Source organism: Microcaecilia unicolor, chromosome 2 (genome assembly GCF_901765095.1).
Source record: "Microcaecilia unicolor chromosome 2, aMicUni1.1, whole genome shotgun sequence".
Lineage (NCBI taxonomy): Eukaryota > Metazoa > Chordata > Amphibia > Gymnophiona > Siphonopidae > Microcaecilia > Microcaecilia unicolor.
In genome coordinates, this window is record NC_044032.1 from 120,953,686 (window position 1) to 120,978,334 (window position 24,649).

The window sequence follows — 24,649 nt, forward strand, 5'->3', positions numbered from 1 at the left end:
TCCCCGTCCCCCCCTCCCTTGTCAGGCATTACCCCTCTGTGCCCATGTGCCATCCCCATACAGCATCTCACATTTGTGTTCCTGTCCCCATGCTCCCACCTAATGCCCATCATCTCCCTTCTGTATCTGTATACTTCCCTATGTCCCCTTTCTCCCTCCTTCACACCAATGTGTCCCTCTCCTCTCTGATCCCAGCTCCCAACCAGCTTCTCTTCCTCTCTTTCCTTCCCCTTATGCATCTGGCTCTTTCTCCCTGCACCTCTCTCCCTTCTCTCTAACCCCTCCCATAGGTCCAGCACCTTTCTCCCTTCGCTCCAGCCCTCCTTGCAGGTCCACATCTGTCTGCTTTCCTTTCAGCCATCATCTGCATATCCAGCACCTGTCCTTCAGCACCCCCCCACATGTCCAGCATATCTCTCCCTTTCATCCAGCCCCCCCTACGTGCTCAGCACCTCTTTCCCTTTCATCCAGCCCCCCTACATGTCCAGCACCTCTCCCCTTCACTTCAACCCTCTGTGTATCCAACACATCTCCCCTTTCCCTCCACCCCTCCTGCATATCCAGCACCTCTCCCCTTCCCTCCAACACCCCCTGCAAATCCAAAACCTCTCCCCTTCCCTCCAACCTCCCCTCTGCAAATCCCAAACCTCTCCCCTTCCTTCCAACCTTCCCTCTGCAAATCCCAAACCTCTCCCCTTCCTTCCAACCTCCCCTCTGCAAATCCCAACCCTCTCCCATTCCTTCCAACCTCCTCTCTGCAAATCCCAACCCTCTCCCCTTCCCTCCAACCTCCCCTCTGCAAATCCCAACCCTCTCCCCTTCCTTCCAACCAACCTCCCCTCTGCAAATCCCAAACCTCTCCCCTTCCTTCCAACCAACCTCCCCTCTGCAAATCCCAACCCTCTCCCTTTCCTTCCAACCAGCCTCCCCTCTGCAAATCCCAAACCTCTCCCCTTCCTTCCAACCAACCTCCCCTCTGCAAATACCAAACCTCTCCCCTTCCTTCCAACCAACCTCCCCTCTGCAAATCCCAACCCTCTCCCCTTCCTTCCCTCCAACCTCCCCTCTGCAAATACCAAACCTCTCTCCCTTCCCTCCAACCCTGGCAAGTCCAGCACACTTCACCCTTCTCTTCCCTCCCCTCCCCTTCCTGGGCCAGCACCCTGACTTCCTCACCCTCTCCCACCCCTGCAGCACTTCTTTTAATGCTGTCGTGCACTGTCTCCCACCCCCGCGGTGGCGCTTACACTTCCCTATGGCGCTGCCCGCCTGCCAGCAACTCTACAGATGCGTCACCGACGTCCGACGTCCTGCTCCGGGACCTTCCCTCTGACGCGCTGATGTAACTTCCTGTTTACGGAGGCTGGACGCGGAAGGCCCCGGAGCAGGACGTCGGACGTCGGTGACGCATCTGTAGAGTTGCTGGCAGGCAGCGCCATAGCGAAATGTAAGCGCCGCCGCGGGGGTGGGAGACAGTGCACGACAGCATTAAAAGAAGCGCTGCGGAAGTGATGGCAGAGGGTAAGGATCTTCTTTTGGGCGGGCCTGAGGCTAAACTGGGTGGGCCTGGGCCCACCCAGGCCCACCCGTAGCTACGCCCCTGCGGTAGTTTATTCCATGATTTTGTGCAGAGCTATGTGAAGGTAGATGCATGTAGTGATTTGTATTTGAGTCCTCTACAATTGGGGTAGTGGAGGTTTAAGAAGGTACGTGATGAACCTTTGATGTTTCGGGTAGGTAAGTCAATTAGGTCTGACATGTATGATGGAGCTTTGGTTTCAGTCTGAGTTCTCCCGAGGACGCCTGGTTCAGCGAAACATGGACACCATGTAGAGAATGGGAATGGAGTGAAGCCACGAGCTGAACGAGAATGAAGTGGCGTTATAGATTATATACACAGGGATTTTAAGCACCAGAGTTTGTTTTGGATCCTTCTCTTGAACACAGAGTGACATCAATTTGGAAGCACCTGTTCTGCAAATAAGTCAAGCATTTATTTCACATTTTGAACTCTGTGACTAATCTAGAGCTGATTATATTGATGAGGCAGGCAGGGCGGGTTTTAATGCAACGATGGTTGGAAAAGTGTATTATAGAGGAGATGAATCCTATAGTACATAATGCACTTGATTTGACAGTTTTTAGGGTAAACTACAAACGGTTTCTTTCTTTAGTAGTGATATAACACTGTTTAGAAACCAGATTTATTTGGTACCTCAGAGATTTAGTTGATTGGTCTAACTTAGCTGCCACAATTAGCTGGCAATGCGCTGAATATTAGTGGATAGCCGGTTATATTGCATGATACAACCTGTTAGCCACTAACCTCCAAATTCCAAAAAGCGTGCCTTATGTTGCATGCACAAATCCAGTTATATAAATTCTAAGTTGCATAGTTGAAAAGATGGCATGACCATGGACGTGGAATGGGTGGTTCTACAATCTATGTGCATTATTATAGAATACACCCGGTCTGCGCTTAATACAGATGTCAGCATTTACACCAAGACCCCTATTTACTAACCCGCGCTGTAGGCGCGCTAACTCAAAATAGATATAGTGGAATTAGAAAAGGTTCAGAGAAGGGCGACGAAAATGACGAAAGGCTTCCCTATGAGGAAAGGCTAAAGCGGCTATAGCTCTTTAGCTTGAAGAAAAGATGGCTGAGGGGAGATATGAAAGAGGTCTAAAAATAATGGGTGAAACAGGTAGACGTGAATCGCTTGTTTACTCTTTCCAAAAATACCAGGACTAGGGGGCACGCAACGAAGCTACAAAGTAGTAATTTAAAACAAACTGGAGAAAATATTTCTTCACTCAACTTGTATTTAAACTCTGGAATTCGTTGCCACAGAATGTGGTAAAAGCAGTTATCATAGTGGGGTTTAAAGAAGGTTTGGATAGCTTCCTAAAAGAAAAGTCCATAAGCCATTTTTAAGATGGATGTGGGGGAAATCCACTGCTTATTTCTAGGATAAGCATTATAAAATGTTAAGTATTTTCAGTCTGCAAAACTGCTTTAACTAATTCTGAAGTGTATTTCTCTAATTTGGCCAGCAGGTGGTGCATGTTTATATTTTGAAGCTGCATGCTTCAGAACCAAGGCTGTTCTCTTTTTTTAAGCCTTTTGGAAAAGCAGTCTGCAGTACACCTTCAAACTTGTTGTCTGACCTCTAATTAGCCCAGGAGCTCATTTTCATTTGGGCTTTACTGGCTTTTTCCCCTAGTCTTAGTCAGAAAGAAAAGCAAGAGGGATATTTGATAACTTGTGAGCAGCTATATGACCTGATCTTCCCAGGTACTGTTTAGACACTATACAAATTTTTAGTTAGTGTTATAATTGATCCATATTTTCAGTTACCTGTTATTGTTTGCTGATTGCACATTTTCTGTCCATTGTTAAAGTTTTGAGAATAAACATATTTGTTTGTTCGCCCTGCCTATCTGGACTGATAAAGAATCCTGGTGGTTTGTGTGTTGGGTCTGTGAGTGCTTCTTGGGAACTGTGGGACCACTGGGAGAGTGGCCCCAGTAACCTAGAAATCACTGGGGATAATTTGAGAGTGGGAGACTCGCTCAGTGGCGGTTGGGACCCAGCTGGTGGCAGGAGGGTACTAGTGTAGAACACAAGCAGCAGGTGCAGATGAACCTGAGCTGTGCTGGGGATAGACCCTCTAAGTGGCCACAAGGTAACCCCAGGTGGGTGGCTAGGCATTTCGTGACAGTACTGTTTTGGGATCTTTCCAGGTACTTGTAACCTGGATTAGCCACTGCTGGAAACAGGATGCTGGGCTTGATGGACTTTTGGCTGTCCCAGAATGACAACATTTATGTACTTGTATGAGGAATCCTCTGGCATTTTTAGAGGCATTTTGATTTGCAAGTGCTCAGACTAGCTCTCTAGAGCACAGAAAATTGATACTGAGGTGGATAGTCAACTATCTTTAGGAACTCAGGATCATAAGATGGTAAGAAATTCTTTTGCATTACTAAAGAAATTAAGAACTGTTTAGAAATTTTTTAATTTGTCTGTTTTCAGATTGTTGGTTCAGGTTTTGATACTTTTAAAACCAGAGTATTGCAACTCTATTTATAGTGGTTGCACAAAGTTGCTGAAGTCCAAATTACAATGAGTACAAGAATGCAGCAGCAAGAGTTATTTTTGCAGCAGACAAATTCATATTACTCCTTTGTTATTCCATTTGTATTGGTTACCATAGAAGCAAGAATTCAATTGAAGGTATTAACTTTGACCTATCAAATATTGTATGGATCTTCCCCTGCTTATTTAGGGGTTCATCTTGCTTTTTAAAATGGTTTTTATTTCTAGATCTACTAGAAATCAATTTTTATTAAAGTTTCCCTCATTTCACCACGTAAAGGCAAAGAGGGTTTTCAATCTACTTTTTCTTACCAGGCTGCACAGTTTTGGAATTCTTTTCCTTTTTTTTTGGAAACATATTTTTATTGTTTGAAATCCACAATACAATTACATTTAACATGTGCCTTAGATTTATATTTTTCCATAATTTTTTTATTGATCCAAGAAAATGCGTGGCAAACAATAGCCTTAAAGCTAATTAACATGTACAAACAATTGGTTAAAATCCACTATAGGATTTAAACATTTTCTCCCTCCATCACCCCTACCCTCCCTCCCTTCCAGTAGCTAGTCCAGTTCATGACAGATTAACCATTCATTATTCTGCTAATGGGGTTCTTCCTTCTTTTCTTTTAAGAATGTGTGGTTACCTTCAAGCACTTAAGACATTTCTTTTTATGAAATTGTATTAATTCGTGGTAACGGAGGGTATTTTTGGAAATTATTATATAATTTGGTTTAAATAATGTAATTCCTGATGTCTGTTCAGTTTATGTCTGTTGTTATCCGCAGTGAACTTTGTGGTATTTTGTGGATTATAAGACTGTAGTAATAATAATTTACTGAGGGGCCCTTTTACTATGCTGCGTAGGCACGTATGCGCATCCTACGCACGTCAATTTTGAATTACTGCCCAGCTACTGAGTGGCCCAGGCAGTAATTTAATTTTCTATGCGCACCCAGTACATGCCCCAGAAAATTTCTGGCACGCAGTACTAACCAAAGAGAATCCACATACATGGAGAACTCAAGAGGTTCCACGGAGAAGCTCAAAATGAGAGGAAAGTGGGAATAAGAACCAGGATATCCAAAGACAGGACCACAGTAGTAATTCAGTGAATTAAGGTTTATTGGAACACGAAATGACTCAACACAAAGTTGTGTTTCGGCTGAAAGGCCTACATCAGGAGTCTGTATATTTGACAACAAATGAACATCCAGAAGTAACAATGATAAATTGTAGTGGTCTTTAAAAAGACTGTTGATTTAAAATTTTTGCAGGATCGCGAGTAAGGCACTGTAGTAAGCAGTATAAAAAAAAGATTACTACAGTGCCTTTCTTGCGATCCTGAAAATTTTTTAAATCAACAGTCTTTTTAAAGACCACTACAATTTATCGTTGCTACTTCTGGACGTTCATTTGTTTTCAAATATACAGACTCCTGATGTAGGCCTTTTAGTCAAAACACAACGTTGTGTGGAGTCATTTCGTGTTCCATTAAACCTTCATTCACTGAATTACTACTGTGGTCCTGTCTTTGGATATCCTGGTTCTTATTCTCACTTTCCAGGCAGTGCTAACCAGGCAGTAATCAGCATTGTACACGTGCTGACGACTACCGCCCAGTTAATGCAGGTGCAATGAAAAATGGACCTTTGTGCACCCAATACACGCGTCTACTCCAGTGCAGGCCATTTTTTGGTGCATCTTAGTAGAAGGACCCCCTTATGCCAATACATGTTTTTTTCCCCAATTTTAAGAGAGTATCAGTACTTCTGACCGTAACTGAATGCACAAATTATTTTAACAGGAGTTTTTGCAGTCTTTTCTAATTGTGCTGCACAGAACTCTGCTTCCTAATTCAAATGCTAATATCACCAGTTTTAATTATTTTATTGAATAGAAATACCCAAAATAGAAATTCCCTTTTATTACACATGCATACAACCAGGCTATCAACAATCTCTTTGTAGACTAAAATCCTGCTGGTTTAGTGCTATACACATAATATGTAACCACCTTTGGGAACACGTGACTTTAGTCATGCTTTCCCAGAGACGGTCACATATAGGTAATGTTCTACATATGACCATTGACTATCAGCAGGAGGCTTGAAAATAGGTCTCTCTTCCTGAGGGCTGCCCGGTTCACAAGTGCATAAGTACATAAGTACTGCCATACTGGGACAGATCGAAAGACCATCAAGCCCAGCATCCTGTTTCTAACAATGGCCAATCCAGGTCACAAGTACCTGGCAAGATCCCAAAAACGTACATTTTATGCTGCTTATCGTAGAAATACTATCTACTAGCAATGGCAATATTCTAATATAATGTGGTAAACATACCTCTCACTACTTAGTAGAACTCATAAACGTATGCAATCAACATGGCATTGTTGAAAGTAGGGGAGTCTCTTAGGTCGCTGGGGTTCAATCGCAATTCTTATGTGCCCCTATTTCACGACAGTTGTAATCATCGACTCACCCTACCAACCTCCTTAGTTACTATTTAAAAAAAAAATAGTAACTAAGGAGGTTGGTAGGGTAAGTCGATGATTACAGCTGTCGCAAAATAGGGTCACAAAGAATTGCGATTGAACCCCAGCGACCTATGAGACTCCCCTACTTTCAATAATGCCATGTTGATTGCATACATTTATGAGTTCTACTAAGTAGTGAGAGGTATCCTAGAAATAAGCAGTGGATTTTCCTCAAGTCCATTTTAATAACAAGCTATGGACTTTTTCTTTAGGAAGTAAGTTGTGAATAACTTAAGTTATGTGTATGGGCTATGGGGAAGGGAATTAATCTGCAGAATTGTGCTGGCATTGTAGTCACTCCTTTCTCATACTCTTTTCTCCAGCACACTTTATTTCAGACTTCCAGCACTTGCCTACATGAGGTTGGAGGTGATATTCAATTGCTAGACAGTAATATTTTTGAAACCTGTCATAGTTGAATGTTCCATGGATGTGGACCTGATTTTCCAAGGTAAAGTTGAAAGTGAAGTGCTCAACCGTCTCGTTCGTAAATGTTTTCACTCTGGATTTATATTCCATTGCTTGAAGATGTCTGATGACATCGGGGAACCAGACTGACAAGCCATAGTAGCTGTGTAAAACAGAAAATGGGCTGTTCAATAAGACAGTTTACCTAGAAATAAAGAACATATTTCAACAAATGTCACAGCACCAAACTTCCCTGTACTGACCCATCCACAGGTTTCAAAAAGGTCCAATGATTGCAGGATGGATTACTTTCATTAAATAAATCTTTAGTAAAAGCCCTGAAGCAAAACAACAGAATGCATTTCAAGTTACAAACAGCTTGACCAACACTAATTTTTACTAATTGAAAGTAAGCTAAAAGAGAAAGTGTTTAATTCATTAAAGAAAAGCCCTCCTTTCCCACTATTTTTCTTCTCTATTAAACCCACCTTTCAGTGTCTTAAGGGACTGAGGCTGAGGAACTAACCCTCCTCGTGACCCTGGGCAAGTCACTTAACCTTTGATTGCCCCAGGTATAAAAACTTAGGCCCCCTTTTATCAAGCGGCACTAGTGGCTCTTGCATGGTAATGTAAAAAAAAACCCTTTTACTTTGTCAGCATTACCACTTCATAAAAGGGAGCCTTAGATTGTGAGCCCACCAGGGAGACAGAAAGTACATGTAACAAGTAAACCACTTTGTACCATAGAAAGGTGGAAGGACATTGCCTTATGCTTTGATCATTCAGGACCCCTTTTACCAACCTGCAGCAAAAGGGGGCCTGTGCTGGTGCGTGTATTTGATGCGCGCTGAGGCCCCCTTTTACCTCACTGGGTAAAAGGTAGGTCTTGCTTTTCTGCATTGAGAAGGCAGTAAGGGCTCCTGCAGTAACCCGGTGGTAACCGGGTACACACTAGTGTTACAAAAATAAATATATTTTTGTAGCGCCGGATATGACAGCGTACTGAGGGTGGGAAGTACCGCTGGGCTGCTGCGTTAGCCCGGCGGTACTTCCTTTTTAGCGAGCGGTAAGCCCCCGATGGGCTTACTGAAGCTTTGTAAAAGGGGCCCTCAAATTCCTATTTAAATTTACGAAAAAGACCTGGTTATTTAAAACAGTGTTTCCCCAAGTCCGGTCCTGGAGTACTCCTTGCCAGTCAGGTTTTCAGGATATCCACAATGAATATGCATGAAAGAGATTTGCATATAATGGAGGCAGTGCAGCACATCAAGTTTATGCATATGCATTGTGGGCATCCTGAAAACCTGACTGGCAAGGGGTACTCCAGGACTGGACTTGGGAAACACTGATTTAAAAGCTATTTTCAATGTTAATTTTAGATTTAAGTGCATTGTTTTTGTATTCCAAAATGGGCATCAAGAATGGTCCAGTTTAGTAAAAAAAAAAAAAAAACAGGCAGGGGAGGTCACTCAAAAGCCCACTGAAAAAGAGAGGTGTTAAGAGCTATCTAGGTGTGATGACTGTATGCGTAGGTATGAGCGGAGATTGTTCCACAAGGTGGGGCCTGCAACGTTAAACAGGGACTCTCAAAAGACATCTAAAATGATCTGGCAAAAGGAAGGGAACATCACGGGGTTTTGCTGTGAACAGCGAAGAGTTCGCCTACTGGAAAATGGAATCAAGTAACAGGGGGGTTGTCCGGAGAGATGCTTTTTATGAACCAATGTTAAGAGTCTAGATACAATACACAGTTCAAAAGGAAGCCAGTGCTCAGGTATGAAAAGGGGAGTAACATGAGTACTGCTAATATGAGATGTCTGAGATCCTCCCCTCCATCACCACTTAGACCCTGTCAACCCAAGCAGAAACCAGGTCCAGGAATTGAACCTGGGTCTCCTGTACGGCAGCATGGTGCACAGCCATTAAGATATTGAGCAGACTGCAAGAAGATAATTATTGAGACCATATCACAGTGGTAATCAGTTTAATTTGTTTTGATGCAATTCGATTAATTAAGGATTGCCAGTACTGTACTTCAAAAACTATTTGCTGTTTTACTCTGTTAATAATGGCCGCTCATATAAATCGTGTGGTTTAATTTTGCTGCTATTGCCTATGGATTAAACTGCTCACAAAAGTAACTAACTAATTTATATGCAAGACTTATTGTCAGAATGATGTGACCTGGCTTGCATCCTGCACTCTGAGTCCTTCAGCACAGACAGCTGTCAAACCAAAGGGTATTTCACTTTGCAGTGTGGTCTCCTTAGCTCAGCTCACATGTCAAACTGGAGCTGAGGTCTCTGCGTGAGCTTAGTGACATGCATGAGAAATGTTTGTATTTCAATAATAATTTTATATTTGTTACTATAATTTAAGCATGAGCGGACTTTCAGCAGCTATTTCATAAGTATTATGCCGTGGACTTAAAAAGAAAGTACAAAAATACTTACTACTACTACTACTATAAAACACTTTTATAGCGCTACCAGTCGTAGGCAGCGTTTTACAATTGAACATGAAGAAGAAAGACAGTCCCTGCTCAAAAGAGCTTACAATCTAAATCAGGACAAACAGACAGGACCAAAAAGGATAAGGGAAGGACAGACAGAAGGACACATAAGGAAAAAATAAAATAATAAAAAAATAAAGAAGAATATTTCTTCCCCAGAAAGCAATATGCAGGAGGAGCATAGATGTACCATAGTTAACTTGCAAAATTCTAAAATGCAGTCTATCAATACTTTTAATATTCTTATTCATCATAGGATGTAATAGCTTTTCTCCTACAATGTGACATTTTTTTTCTTGCCACACAATCATATGCTCAAGATAAATACAACATAAATATTATTTTATAACAAACCAATGTATATAGCATGAGGCTCAGTGTATTGATGTTTTTATTAACATGTTGTTTTAATTTGTTTTATGAGATGTCTTGTGCTGCATTATTAAGAATGTTTAATGTTGTGATATTTTTATTCATGGATTTTATTATGCCTGCAATTTCCAAGAATGGCAGCTTGTGTAGTTTATACATTTTAAATAACAATACAAAATATATACATTAACATATACCAAGCAACATCCAGGCAAAATACATGTTTTTGAACAGAGATAGGAAAAGTAGGCCTAAGATCCCTTACCACACTCCAGGATTCATCTTTCCTTCTTACTGTACATCCGTCAAGTAGAGAGCAAGCTCAATTGAGCAGAGACGGTCTCTGCTGTGTATCTGTAAAGCACTGCATACATCTTGTAGTGTCACAATAATGTTTAATAGTAGTAGTAATAGTAATATGAAAAGAACCGTGCAAACATATCACATAAAACAAATTAGCAGACAAATCCCACTCATACATATTAAGAATCTGCATTCATTTGATTTACATTCAGTTTATTAAAGTGCCCTTAAAAGAAACACATTCTGACCCACCCTGTATCTCTTTTTGGTGAAGAAGATCACCTATTAAATATCTCCTAATATGATTATTTATAACAATGTAGTATTATGGCCGCAGTTTCATTAGGAGCATACCTCTGTGTCTAGAATATTGATGCTTATCTAATTGTTGGAATGTCTCTTTTATAGACCCCTTGTCTCACCTCTTCTCTACAGTTTATAGACTTATATCCTGAGTTTCATCTCACATGACTTCTGAGGTAGACCCTACACCATTCTGGTTCCTTCTCTCTAGACTACCTCTAGCCATTCATTATTCTTTTTGAGACACAGCCTTCAAACTAAAACACAGAAATTCAGATGAAGCTTCACCAATGATCCATACAGAAGCATGATCACTTCGTTTTACTGCTGCTTACACCTCTCCCTATGCATCTCAGCAACTCTCTGGCTCTACTCATGGCCTTGCCACACTGTTCTTCTGTTTTGAGATCATCAGGCACCATCTCCCTGAAATCTCTCTTGGTCAATGCACATCAGCTACTTACTCCCTATTGTGAATTGTTCTTTTGGTAATTGACAAAACAAGGCCTCCCGCCCCGGAATCTATAAATGCCTTAGTGAAGAATTTGGGCTCCAAATCAAAGGCAACTAGAACCAGCAACTCTGAGCAGGAAGTTCATGGGGAAGGTCCCTGTCCTGCATCCCTGGCCAGAACTAGACCTATGGGTTTCCGGCTTCTTTGGGCATCGGCAGGCATAATGCCTCTTTTCATCGTAATATAAGCACAGATTCTATGCCAGTGTCCATCTCTTCTCCTTGTCTGAAGGCCCCAATTGATCCACTTGCACGGATTCCTTGTTGTTCCCAGAGGAAGAAAGCAGTGAGGGGAGTGATGTGGGATTGCGCTGAAATGTAAGACCCAACCGAAAAGGTCTGCGACTGGTCTGACGCTCCAGAGCTTGCTCATGGAAACGGATATCTACTCATGTACATAGAAGAATCAAATCATCTAGTTCATGGGGATTTCACGCCCGCCAGCTCATCCTTAATCTAGGCAGATACTCCTTGACAGGAAATGGAGCAAAGGGTGGGGTGCAGGAAGTCTGGATGCCGATTTTTCCCATGTGCTGGGTTTTCCTTCCTAGAATCTGGGCCAGGGCTGCTCTGACTAGGGTTCTTTTCTGGTCGGTGCTCTCCAGAGGTCCCGCCTGAGTCTGACTCCCAACCGGTACATGTGACACACTGAAGTTATGCAGTGGAGCTGATATAGGTGGCTCCATAAAAGATGTCACATGATTTTGGTTCAAAATTGTCCCTCCCAATCCTATTCAGTCACAAGGCTCTGACCTCCTCTTCAAAATAACATCACAAGCTTAAGACCCCCCCCCCCCCAAAAAAAAGTATCAAACAAATGAAATGCCTAAGAGAAAGCCCAATAATTTAAATCACGATATGGAGTACACAGGTGCCTAATTGAAGAAATTAGACTCAGATTTGCTTGACAGGATCTGTCTCTAGTAAAGCCATGTGATATGGTGTATTGTGTGTGTATTGGGGGGGGGGGGGATTCATTTGCATTTAATAATTTTTACCTTTTCATCGAGAAGTTCTTGATGTATCAGAGAATACATAAATATAAATAACAAGAAAAATAAAAAGGAAAACAAAAGGCACATTCCCCAACATCATTAGTCCACTAAATGGGGAGAAACAATCCAAGAAACAAATTCTGGGGCATGGAAGAAAAAAAAAAGGAGAAAAGAAACATTGGCAATAGCTAAGTCAAATACCTATTACCTCATATATAATGACCATGAATTACTGAAAAAGAGGGTCTCAAGAGCAACTCCTGTCCTTATCATCCAATAAGAACCTCAGATGGGATATTTATTTATTTATAGCACTTATACCCCACATTATCCCAAACAAGTTTGAGTTCAATGCGGCTTACAATCAAACTTTAAAGCAAAAGTACAATAAGGATTAAACAAAAGTAAAAGACAGCAGAATGACTCATTTGAAAATAGCAAAATAGCTAAGTAACATAGAGGGGCATAATGGAACAGAAACGCCTATCTCCATGGGCGTTAATCTCCGAGAACGGGTCCGTGAAGGGGCGGACCGAACCGTATTATCGATAAAAAATAGACGCCCATGTTTTATTCGCCAATGTGTGAGCTGGGCGTTTTTGCTTTTCAGCGATAATGGAAAGGGAAAGTGCCCAGCTCAAAAACGAATAAATCCAAGGCATTTGTTCGTGGGAGGGGCCAGGATTCGTAGTGCACTGGTCCCCCTCACATGCCAGGACACCAACCGGGCACCCTAGGGGGCACTTTACAAAAACAAATAAACAGGTAAAAGAGCTCCCAGGTGCATAGCACCCTTCCATTGTGTGTTGAGCCCCCCAAATCCCCCTCAAAACCCACTGCCCACAAGTCTACACCATTACTATAGCCCTAAGGGGTGAAGAGGGGCACCTACATGTGGGTACAGTGGGTTTTGAGGGGGGTTGGACGACTAATAAGCATTAAGCAGCACAATTGTAACAGGTAGGGGGGATGGGCCTGGGTCCACCTGCCTGACGTCCACTGCACCCCCTAACAACTGCTCCAGGGACCTGCATACTGCTGCCTGGGAGGAGGGTATGACATTTGAGGGTGAAAATAAAAAGTTGTGAAACATCATTTTTTGTGGTGGGAGGGGGTTAGTGACCACTGGGGGAGTCAGGGGAGGTCATCCCCGATTCCCTCTGGGGGTAATCTGGTCATTTAGGGCACTTTTTGGGGCCTTATTCGTGAAAAAACAGGTCCAGGAAAAGTGCCCTAAATTCTAGCTACAAACGCATCCATTATCGGCGAAGGGCGCCCATCTCTGTTCGGGTGATAACCACGCCCCAGTTCCGCCTTCGACACGCCTTCGACACGCCCCCGTCCACTTTGTCCGCATCCGCGACGGAGTGCAGTTGAAAGCGTCCCAAATTCAGCTTTTGATTATACCGCGTTATTCGTTTTTGTGAGATAAACGCCCATCTCCCGATTTAGGTCGGAACTTGGGCGTTTTTCTCGTTCGATTATAAGCTGGCTAGTAACATAGTAGATGACAGCAGAAAAAGACCTGCACGGTCCATCCAGTCTGCCCAACAAGATAACTCATATTTGCTACTTTTTGTGTATACCCTACTTTGATTTGTACCTGTGCTCTTAAGGGCACAGACCGTATAAGTCTGCCCAGCACTATCCCCGCCTCCCAACCACCAGCCCCGCCTCCCAACCACTGGCTATGGCACAGACCGTACAAGTCTGCCCAGCACTATCCCCGCCTCCCAACCACCAGTCCCACTTCCCACCACCGGCTCTGGCACAGACCGTAGAAGTCTGCCCAGCACTATCCCCGCCTCCCAACCTCCAGCCCTGCCTCCCGATCTTGACTAAGCTCCTGAGGATCCATTTCTTCGGCACAGGATTCCTTTATGCTTATCCCACGCATGTTGAATTCCGTTACCGTTTTCATTTCCACTACCCTCCCGCAGGAGAGCATTCCAAGCATCCACTACTCTCATCCGTGAAAAAATACTTCTAACATTTTTCTTGAGTCTGCCCCCCTTCAATCTCATTTCATGTCCTCCCATTCTACCGCCTTCGCATCTCCAGAAAAGGTTCGTTTGCAGATTAATACCTTTCAAATATTTGAACACCTGTATCATATCACCCCTGTTTCTCCTTTCCTCCAGAGTACATATGTTTAGTTCAGCAAGTCTCTCCTCATATGTCTTGTAACGCAAATCCCATACCATTCTCGTAGCTTTTCTTTGCACCGCTTCAATTCTTTTTACATCCTTAACAAGATACGGCCTCCAAAACTGAACACAATACTCCAGGTGGGGCCTCACCAACGACTTGTACAGGGGCATCAACACCCCCTTTCTTCTGCTGGTCACACCTCTCTCTATACAGCCTAACAACCTTCTAGCTACGGCCACCGCCTTGTCAAACTGTTTCGTCGCCTTCAAATCCTCAGATACTATCACCCCAAGATCCCTCTCTCCGCCCGTACCTATCAGACTCTCCCCGCCTAACACATACGTCTCCCGTGGATTTCTATTCCCTAAGTGCATCACTTTGCATTTCTTCGCATTGAATTTTAATTGCCAAACCTTAGACCATTCTTCTAGCTTCCTCAGATCCTTTTTCATGTTTTCCACTCCCTCCCGGTGTCCACTCTGTTACAGATCTTAGTATCATCCGCGAATAGGCAAACTTTACCTTCAAACCCTTCGCAATGTCACTCAGAAAATATATTGAACAGAATCAGCTCCAGCACCGATCCCTGAGGCACTCCACTACTCACCTTTCCCTCCTCCGAGCGAATTCCATTCACCACCATCCTCTGGCGTCTGTCCGTCAACCATTCCTAATCCAGTTCACCACTTCAGGTCCTATCTTCAGCCCATCCAGTTTATTTAAGAGCCTCCTGTGGGAACCGTGTCAAAAAGCTTTGCTGAAATCTAAGTAGATTCCGTCCATAGCTCGTCCCTGATTCAATTCTCCTGTCACCCAATCAAAGAACTCAATGAGATTCGTTTGGCACGATTTCCCTTTGGTAAAACCATGTTAAGCTTAAGACTTTAGTAAGTGTCTGCTGTAACCTATCTGAAGAGCTGCACTTAAAGAGAATTACAATGGTCACAGTGGCAAGGAATGCACTAAATAAAATGCTTTCAACAATTTACAAAATCTTAGGTAATCAGAAATACGCCTAATTGACTTTGGGAGGAAATTCCATTGCTTAGTAGCTTGGTATGAAAAACTGGCATCATGAATTGATTTGTAACAGAGATTCTTACAATTCGGAAAAATGGAGAAGTAGATAGTCTCTCAACACAGGATGGGCATTGTGAGATGGTAATTGCAACAAGTGTTGCATATAATCAGGTAGAAAAGTGAACAAAATTTGATAAGCAAGGGCGCACAGTTTAAAGGTACTCTTGCATTTGCAGGACGCCAATGCAACTTGATTAAAAGAGGGGCTGATTTGGTAAACCGAGGAGCTTTGCATTCAAGTACAGCTGCAGTGTTCTGGCTGTTTGAAGTTTTTTGATAAGAGAGATTTTCAAACCTGAGTAAACAGCATTACAATAATCAAACTTCGACAACAGTAGGATTGTACTAAAGAACGAAATACTGAATTTGAAAAGAAAGGCCTCGGTCTTTTTAATCTCCATAGGGAATTAAGACACTTGAAACTACCTGCTGATATGTGATGTCTGAGATCCTCCTCCCCACCACCACTTAGGCCCCGTCAGCCCAAGCAGAAACCAGGTCCAGGAATTGAACCTGGGTCTCCTGTATGGCAGCATTGAACCTATGGTTCAAATGAAAAAATACTGATCGATATTCCCAGGATTTTCAAAGTGGCAGAAAAAGGGTAAGACACATTAGTAATCAATGGGGGCCCCTTTTACTAAGCGGCGGTAAGCTCAATGCGGGCTTACCACTCACTAAACATGAAGTACCGCTGGGCTACAGTAGCAGCCTGGTGGTACTTCCCACCCCTAGTGTGCAGTCATATCTGGCTTTACAAAATATATTACCAGATAATTACCAGATAACTTGATATTGCCTAGACTCCTAAGAAACCAGCAAACCATTGCAGGACTTCACCGCCAAACTGATCCATCAGGCGCAATAAAATATCATAGTCTACTGTATCAAAAGCACTAGACATATCAAACTGTAGGATCGAGATTTTCTTGCCCTGACTTAGGTCCATTCTGAAGTTGAGCGGCCAGCAGCGGCGGTGCGAGTGTGTGTGTGGGGGGGCAGTATGAGTGGGGGGGGGTGTGCAGTGGGGGGCGGCTTGCGGCAATCTGGTTCTGCCCCAGGCCCGGCTATGTCTCTTGGTGGCCCTGGGGTGGTAAGGACTGTCTCTGTACTATGTGAAAGTCTAAACTCTGACTGAGAACTATGTAAGATAGTATAAGCCTGCAGATAGTCCATAAACTGACTTGATACCAGGCCTGTAATCCTTAGTATATTGTGCACAGTATTACTTTAGTATTGCCTTGCCATTATTTTATATATAATAAATATATATTTCCATTTTGGCATTATTCCTTTCATTGCTGGACAGTCTTACAAGACTGTAAGGGCCACATTTAAGTACAGTAAAACCTCTGCTTTCGTTGATGTCGGTTATCGTCGTTTTCGGTTTTCGTCGTTTTTTTTTCCAAAAATTTTTCTCGGTTTTCGCCGGTTGCCTCGGATTTTGTTGGTGTGCATACTGTACTTGTGCTCTGAAGACAGGGGAAAACCCTTCTCTTTTTCTTGCCTAACCTCTACTTCTGTAGCACACAACAGTACCACGCTTCCTGCCTTTACATCTCTCCCTGTGGACAAACTTGCCTTCCTCTGCACAAACTTCAGTCTCTCAGATCAATCAACTCTCGGCCCCCCTCCCCCCCCACACAAAATAAATGCAAAAGATCCAGCTCGCTGGTGGGTCTTGTTGCTTTCTTGGGGGGGGGGGGGTTATCGTCAGATCCACACGGCTCCCTCTGGAACAAGACCTGGAAGGAGGCCAGGGTAAGATCCTTGGTTGGAGAAAGCAGTTAGGGTGGGAGCTGGTTGCTGGTATGGATCTCTATACGAGAAGGTGAGAGACGTCCAAAATGAAAGGTGAAAAAAAAACCCCTATAAAATACTTTTCAAAATTATTGCCTCGGTTTTCGTTGGTTTCGGATTTCACCGATTGTTTTCAGAGGGATTACCAACGAAAACAGAGGTATCACTGTTCTGGTCATATCCTTGGTGAGACAAGTCCAGAAAAATGGCTGCCTAAGTGATTTTCTGATACTACAGTGACTTACATAATGGGGATCTCGTCCTAAGCTTGTTAACATTCTGTCTCTTGAAGGATTTTACTGACATGCTACTGTGTACATGCTGGTGTAAGTGTTTGAAGGCATTTTTGCTATGTGTGTGTTTTCTTTGCATTATGGCATCTTCTATACCATTGCTGTCCGATTTACACCCTTCTGCTTTGACCATCTGGATGGCTTGGTTTGAGGACAGTTTAAATCTGTACATTGTTTTCATCTGTGCCAGCTACTGGCTCTGCTTCACATCAGGTGAAGCAGAGCCACAACTAGGTTGTGCAGTTTGCATTTAAATGTGCATTATTAGCTTCATTCCACTCTGCAGTGGGAGTGTCTGACAGTCTCTATTCAGGGCTGCTTTGTGCTCTAGCCCTCTTTGCTACAGAGCCTAACAGATGTGCTGCCTTGGGGTGTAAATCACAGCTTCTCCCTGCCTTGTCTTTGCAGCCATGGGTGACTGCTTAGCTCCTTTCTTTTTTTACTGGAGATGCGGGCTCTCTCTATTCGACAACATGCAGCTTTGCATTGTGATTCACTCCAGGCTCTGAGGGCTCAGGACTCCCTGAATCATGCTCTTTCCTGGGCTCCACAGACTTTTGAGGCACTGCAGGAGACCTTTACCATTCTCTCTTTCTCTGTGTTTTTCTCCCATTGTCAGGGATCTTGCTGCATTCTCTGCCTCCCTGCCTGTTTTTGGCTCTGAGCTTCAGTGGTGTTCCTAGGGGCGCTGATACCCGGGCGGATCGCCGATGCGCCCCCCGCCCGGATTCAGGCGTCCCCCCCCCCGGAACAGCACGACCCCCCCCCCCTCCGGTGAAAATAACCCCCCGGGGGCAGCGCGACCCCCCGGCGAAAGAACGCCCCGGGTGCACGCTCATTGGGGGGGGTGTGCCGCACGCTTGTCGGCTCTTCATTTCCATGCTCCCTCTGCCCTGGAACAGGAAGTACCTGTTCCGGGGCAGAGGGAGCATGAAATGAAGAGCTGACAGGCGCGTGTGCACCCCCCCCCCAGCGGCGTGCACCCAGGGTGGACCGCCCCCCCCCCCTTGGTAGGCCACTGCTGAGCTTACATATGTGCCCTGTGTACTTCTGTCTGTGTGTGGGAGTTTTGACACTCTACATCTTCTTATGCTTGTTGGTCCTGGTTCTCTTTCTGCCTTGCCCTGATTTTCTGCTCGGCTCCTCCTGTTCCTGTCTCTTCGAGGGGGCTGTCTGTTCAGCAGTCTCCCTCTGTCCTGGAGCACATTCTGCGTTTTCCAGTTTCAACTGCCTTTTGGAGGGGTGGGGTGGAGGGAGGGGTGAAAGGACACAAAGGTTGTGCCCTCCCCTCCCCTGAAAGGACTGCATCAGACCTCAAACCATACCCTTCAAGGCCTAGTTTTGCATTTCCTGATGTTTTCTGTCACCTGATACCAAGCCACCCTAGTGAGCTCTGAGTCATCTGCATTCACTGCGATGTCTTCAGTAAATCTGGTTGTCTGCTTTAATATCCTGATGGTGAGCAGAGCCCTGCAAGCCACCACAAGAGGAGCTCCTGTACCTCCTGACTTGCCTCAATAGCACAACAAAGGCAGAATTTGGATAAAGAGAAGCACCTTTTCCTGGCATTCTTGGGCAAGCAGTGGACAGCTTTACTGTATGTCCTGGACTGTCCAGCAGAGCCTATGTCTAATCCTGAGATTCCGGCGTAAGAAAACCAAACAGAGTGTCCATGCTGTCCATTTTCATTGCCTCTTGAGACTGATGTCTCTGTTTCTCCTTACAGGTCTCTTCAGGAACTACTCAATGGGGTGGCACTGCTCCCCAAACAGAAGGGGCAGGCCTGCATCATTCTGAACTGAAGTGCGTCAACAGGAGGAAGTGAGCTGCAGAAAAGATCCAGTTCATTATTCCTAGTACCCAGCAGCCGCTATCCTCTTCTCAGATAGGAGGCAGCAGGATCAATCTTCTGGGTCCCAAGCTACTGTGGGGCCTAGTGTTGTCACCTCTATAGAGTGGTCTCAGTCCTCTTCAAGAAAAACATGGAATGACTATCGCTCTTCCTTTTTCTTCACAGGCTGTTGTCTCTACTGTGCAAATGAATGCTCCATCTGCTGCTATTGCGAGGATTGTTGCTGCATTTGCAGGTGACCTGTCTACAGACCAAGAGTGGCTTCCTTCATGGGACACCATCAGGGAACACAAGTACGTTTTGGGTAAACTTATGCCTATAGGCCCCGGGTACGAATTGCCTTTGTAGGTTCAACATGTGTTCCCATGGCTTGTGTCTGAAGCGAGAGGCTTTCAGTGGAAGGGGGGGGGGGGGGGGGGGGGCGAGGACCAGGATAAACTGCATGTTGTACCTTGCGATATGCCACTTGTAGCTTTTGGCGATAAGAGCACTGGAACAGCGGATTAGGTTTGGCTTTCTTTGCGGCTTGAGACAAGAGGAAGGCAGGTTGTCAATAATAGACAAACTCACCCCCACAGCAGGTAAGGACTCTCCCACCAGAAATCCATGAGGTTCTCCCGCAGAAACAATAACTTTATCAGGCTGAGGATTGGTGAGTAACAAGTGAAAAGAGGGAAGCAGTCACCTCCAGACATGGCAGACAAGAGACAAGCCCAAGTTCTGAAAGCATACAGGAGGAGTGAAGAACACCACCTTGTCCAGGAATCTCTGACCTTGTTTCAGGCAGAGGTTGAGAGAGAAGTCTTCAATCCTCCCTGGAATCCAAACATTTTCAGTGCACATCACTTCACAGATCTGAGATTTGGTCAGTTCAGACTTCAGGCTGGCACTAGCGGTCTGGAACTCCACAGGGGTACCTTGCATCACTCCAAAGGACATTACTCACCAAATCCACATAAACTCCCTGTCTAATGAGGCAATCTGAACCCAAATATAAGGGCTGTTGCAGGCCTTGGACAATAGAGAAAAGGTAGGCAAAAGTCTTCATACACAAGGTCAAGGATAAGCTGCAAATCCCCATGAGAAGCCCGACACCGTGCCCAGGAACCTGCACGAAAGTGGAAGGAGACTTGACAGATGGAATCTGCACTGACTTCACAAGACTTTAGTAAAGCGATTCACTGATCAAGGAGATGTCACTAACAACAGAGAGGCTTGGAGAGGCTGGGTACCATGCAGATGGACTGTGACTGTCAAATCATCACCTTCCTGATGAAGGTCAGCTAACATGCCAGGATGTGACATGTTAGGATTGGGAAAAAAACAGAAGAGGTTACCTGGATTCATCCTTGGCAGCATTTGGCTGATCAAATGCAGCAGGCGAGTCTTTTAGACTAATCTCCCAATTATCAGCTTAAGAACAATGTCAGCCCTCAGATCATTCCTGACTCTGATTACTTTACCATGCTCCTGGCCTCTCCTCAGAGCTGTCTCTAATCCGAGCTTCAAAAGGTGTAGGTCTGCTGAATGCTGGAAATTTATTCAAATAGAAGTATCCCTAAGCTCTGTGGAACTGGAACCTCCAACTCTGCTCAAGCGCTTAACTCTCCCATAGAGAATCGGGCAGTTAACGTGACCAGACTACTTTCTGGACATAATCCAAAATAGTCCTCAGCCCCTTCAAGAGATCATTTCCAATGAAAAAGTCCTCACTTGAACTTGCACTGTTCCTGGTTGCACCAACATAAATCTATATTTACCATAAGAATCATTAACCTGCAGTACTGGATTGCTGCATGTTAGTGACCTCTGCAGTATATTAAGTTCCAGTAAAATGCAATATTTTACTACAGCTTAGTAACTATCCCTCTAAAATGGCTGTTCTCACTGAATGTGTGAGCACTTGAACATGTGTTTCCAGGCAGCTTAGTAACTACCCCTCTAATATGGCTGTTTCTACTGCATGTGTGAGAACTTGCACATGTGTTTCCAGACATCCTTACACTGTACATATTTTAGAAAAGATTCCGTGTTCAGCAAGCCTTTTGTTAAATACTTGAGGAATTGTGCAAGTCCCAGTTCCCAACCCTGATGCCCTATGCAAAAATGCAGGTTTCACATCTAATTAAAATAATAACAAAGACACATGAAAACGTTTATAAAACCTGAATAGGTGCAAAGAACACATATTACACAGTAATCACTGCATGTCTACCCACTACAATTAACTATTAGAAATCAAGTTGATCTTACCCAAAAGAAAGTGTCAACCATACTGCAGCAAGCTTGTTTGTGTTTTCTTTAACTGGATAGTTAAAGCATCGCATGAATGTTAACCAAATCTGTAAAACATTAGAAAAATGTGATGTGAACAATCAGGGGAGCATTCAGCAAGCTGGTGAGTGATAATCTGGATAAATTTAACTAGATATTCAGTGGAGCTTATCCGTGTAAGTCTGCCACTGAACATATCCAGATAACCTAGGAACTGTGATTTCAATGACTAACATCTCCTCCTTCTTCAATCACCTCTTCTTAGCCAGCTATATTTTGTGGAGCAAATCAGTTGGCCACAAGAAAATGTATTTATTATTATGTTTGATCTTACAATTTTGTTTTATTCCTTTATGCTTCCAGCTCAGTCGGAACTAGGGCTGGGATCTGGAACCATTAGCTTTCATTCACAACTATCCAAGGATTTTAACTCTATTTTGTATCCTCCTCTACCATTAAAGCAATGGTCCTGGGCCAGAACCCAAGCACCAGGACATCATCTGGAATCTTGCAATTTTGGGGTTTGAATATTGCTACTGAGTGTCACCCTTAAGCGAGGACCATAACTTCCCTTCTCCCATGAGGCTCTGAATTCTGCCTCACAGCCTCCCCAGCACATCCACGGAGCAGAAGACCCTAATTAGAATCAACCTAAGAACCTTCTACACTGAGCCACCAGAGGAGCCTACAAACTATGGGGGGTCTCTTATTAAGATGCGCTAGCATTTTTAGTTCATACTAAAAATCAGCTGACACTAAACACTGAGACACCCATAGGAATATAATGGGTGTCTCAGCATTTCGCACCAGCTGATTTTTACTGCAAACTAAAAACACTAGAGCCACCTTAGTAAAATAGTAGTAGTAATAGAAGACCTCCTCGTTAAACTTTAAACAAAAATACCTAAAATGTAAGTATTTTGGTTTTTGAAAAAGAGGTCCTTAGGCAGAGGAACAAAGGTGGAGGTTAAGAGGCAGAACAGAAGGGTGAACATAATTACCCATACCAGTCAGGGCCAATTTTCTCTAGTCAAGGTCCTTCCAAAATAAATTTCCAGTTCTGTGCTGTATAATTAGATCATCTATGGGAGGTACTCACATCAGCTGACCGTATCTTCAGATATTATGTCTGTGGTCTTTCCAGCTGCTAGCCTCAGTAGAATCCCAGGATCCTGCCTTAGAGATGGGGCCCTCTATCATTGTGACAACTGTACCAGAAGCAAATGAAACCAAAGTACCAACAAGAAGCAATACATCTGTCTCCCATTTACTTACACTGTACAGTTCTGTGCGGATTCGGATAATGCACCTCTTATACCAGGTCCCTGTGTCCGTCTCAATTTCTATCAGTTCATCTATCTGTTTCGGAGTTTTGATTCTGTTGACCTGAGAAATACAGTACAGCTGAATGTGTTTGCTTTGGCTGAGCTGATGATTGCTCACTGCATTTAGGAAGGAAAAGAAAGTCTAAATCAGCAGAAATTAGGAATTAACGGATATTTGAATCTTGAAATGTTCTTGGGAGAAAGCTGGGATTGTCTTTGTATAGAGCTGGGAACTGTTGGTGCAACTCTTATTTCTGCCTTTGGGGTAGTATGCCTCATTGGTGTAGATAGCAGGAAATACAGCTACCTTTTTTTGTTAACAACCAATAAAATATACATAGGTTTGGTACACGTTCAGCTGTGGTATTTGGAAGAGATACTAACCCCCCTGTTTATTAAGGCACGCTAGCGGCTGCTGTGCGGCAATGCCAACACAGCCATTCAAAGTGAATGGGCTGTGTTGGCATTAGCACACTGCAGTCACTAGCGCAACTTAGTAAACAGGGGGGTAAAATTACGAGGGCTGATTACTAAGCTGCGTTATGGCAACAATGTGCACTATTTTGCCTATAACACAGCATAACGCAGGACTTTTTATCACAATACAGGTTAAAGATAATGGTCTGCAAATCCATGCAAAGCAACTCATAATTGTGCAAAATGAATAACACTGCTTATGTTAAACTTCACAAGCTACGTTATTCATTGAAGGTTAGCATCACCTCAAGAACTTTCCTCTGGGAGCACAGCTCTCTAACACACAAGCCAGTGATACTAGGGATGCTTTCAGAAGTGCCTGCTAGATATAATAATTTGTGGTGCTTTAGTTTCAAGGCCAATCATCTGGAGACTTAAGGCTTGTCCTATCTGTCTTCTGCTTGCTAGTTTAAAACAGGAGCTCAATAAAGTAAAGCAGTAATTGGATGCACTTAAGCAGCTTCTAGGACTGCACAGAATCATACCAACTTCTCACCAATGCCTCAAAGGATAAAACCACCTAAGAATAGATGGTTCATGGTAGGCTCAGGCAGACTATGAGGCATATTTTCAAAGCACTTAGCCTCCCAAAGTTCCATAGAAACCTATGGAACTTAGCCTCCCAAAGTGCTTTGAAAATATGCCTCCAAGTCATGTGGCACCGAAGAATCCGCTCTCACAAGTGTTGCCCCTACAGAATTCTTTTGCTCCATTACAGCACTGTGATGTTCCTGAAAATAGAACTAAGGCGGAAGAAAAAGCAATGAAGGTGGAACAAAAAGATATGAAGGTACCCAAAGAGAAAAGACACCCCCAAATCACTAATGTTGAAACTCATACCAGGAAACTGTTGCTACTAGGGGATTCCATTATTAGAGGCATTAACTTTGAAACACAGTTCAAGGGGCCATACAAAGTGAAATGCCTTCCAGGCTCTTCAGCTATCAGGAGTACCAAGCAAATAATTTCTATAACTAGAGAAGAAACTAAGGAGTCAAACACTGATGTTGTTATCCACCTGGGAACAAATGACTTGTCCAGTAATACCCCACTTGCCACGCAGAGAGCTTTTCAGGAGCTGGGAGAGGGGTTAAAACCTTTGATACAAACAATAGCTTTCTCTGAAGTACTACCTACCTTTGGAAAGGGAGAGAAAAGATTGCAAAGTACTGAGAATTTCAATAGCTGGCTCAAAGCCTGGTGTCACCAAGAAGGATTTAGGTACATAGGAGGATGGGGCAATACGTGGAAAAACAAAAGACTATACTGTAACAATGGGCTGCATCTCACTGTGGCAGGAAAAAAATCCTTGGGGAGAAATTCAGACAATACATTTCTAGGCATTTA

General features: G+C 43.7%; 1 protein-coding gene across 2 annotated transcripts in view; it reads right to left on the reverse strand.

The window, feature by feature from the left end:
- Positions 1–24,649, reverse strand: part of SV2C (synaptic vesicle glycoprotein 2C) — a 239,217-nt gene that overhangs the window by 20,710 nt on the left and 193,858 nt on the right. The window contains exons 6-8 of one of the 2 annotated variants that reach the window (XM_030192297.1): positions 22,776–22,886; positions 21,480–21,568; positions 7,083–7,215 (exon numbers count right to left, since the gene is read on the reverse strand). In XM_030192297.1, coding sequence (XP_030048157.1) covers positions 7,083–7,215; positions 21,480–21,568; positions 22,776–22,886 — 333 coding nt within the window. Of the gene's footprint in view, positions 1–7,050; positions 7,216–21,479; positions 21,569–22,775; positions 22,887–24,649 lie in introns of both variants that reach the window. The other variant, XM_030192296.1, reaches the window with a different exon arrangement.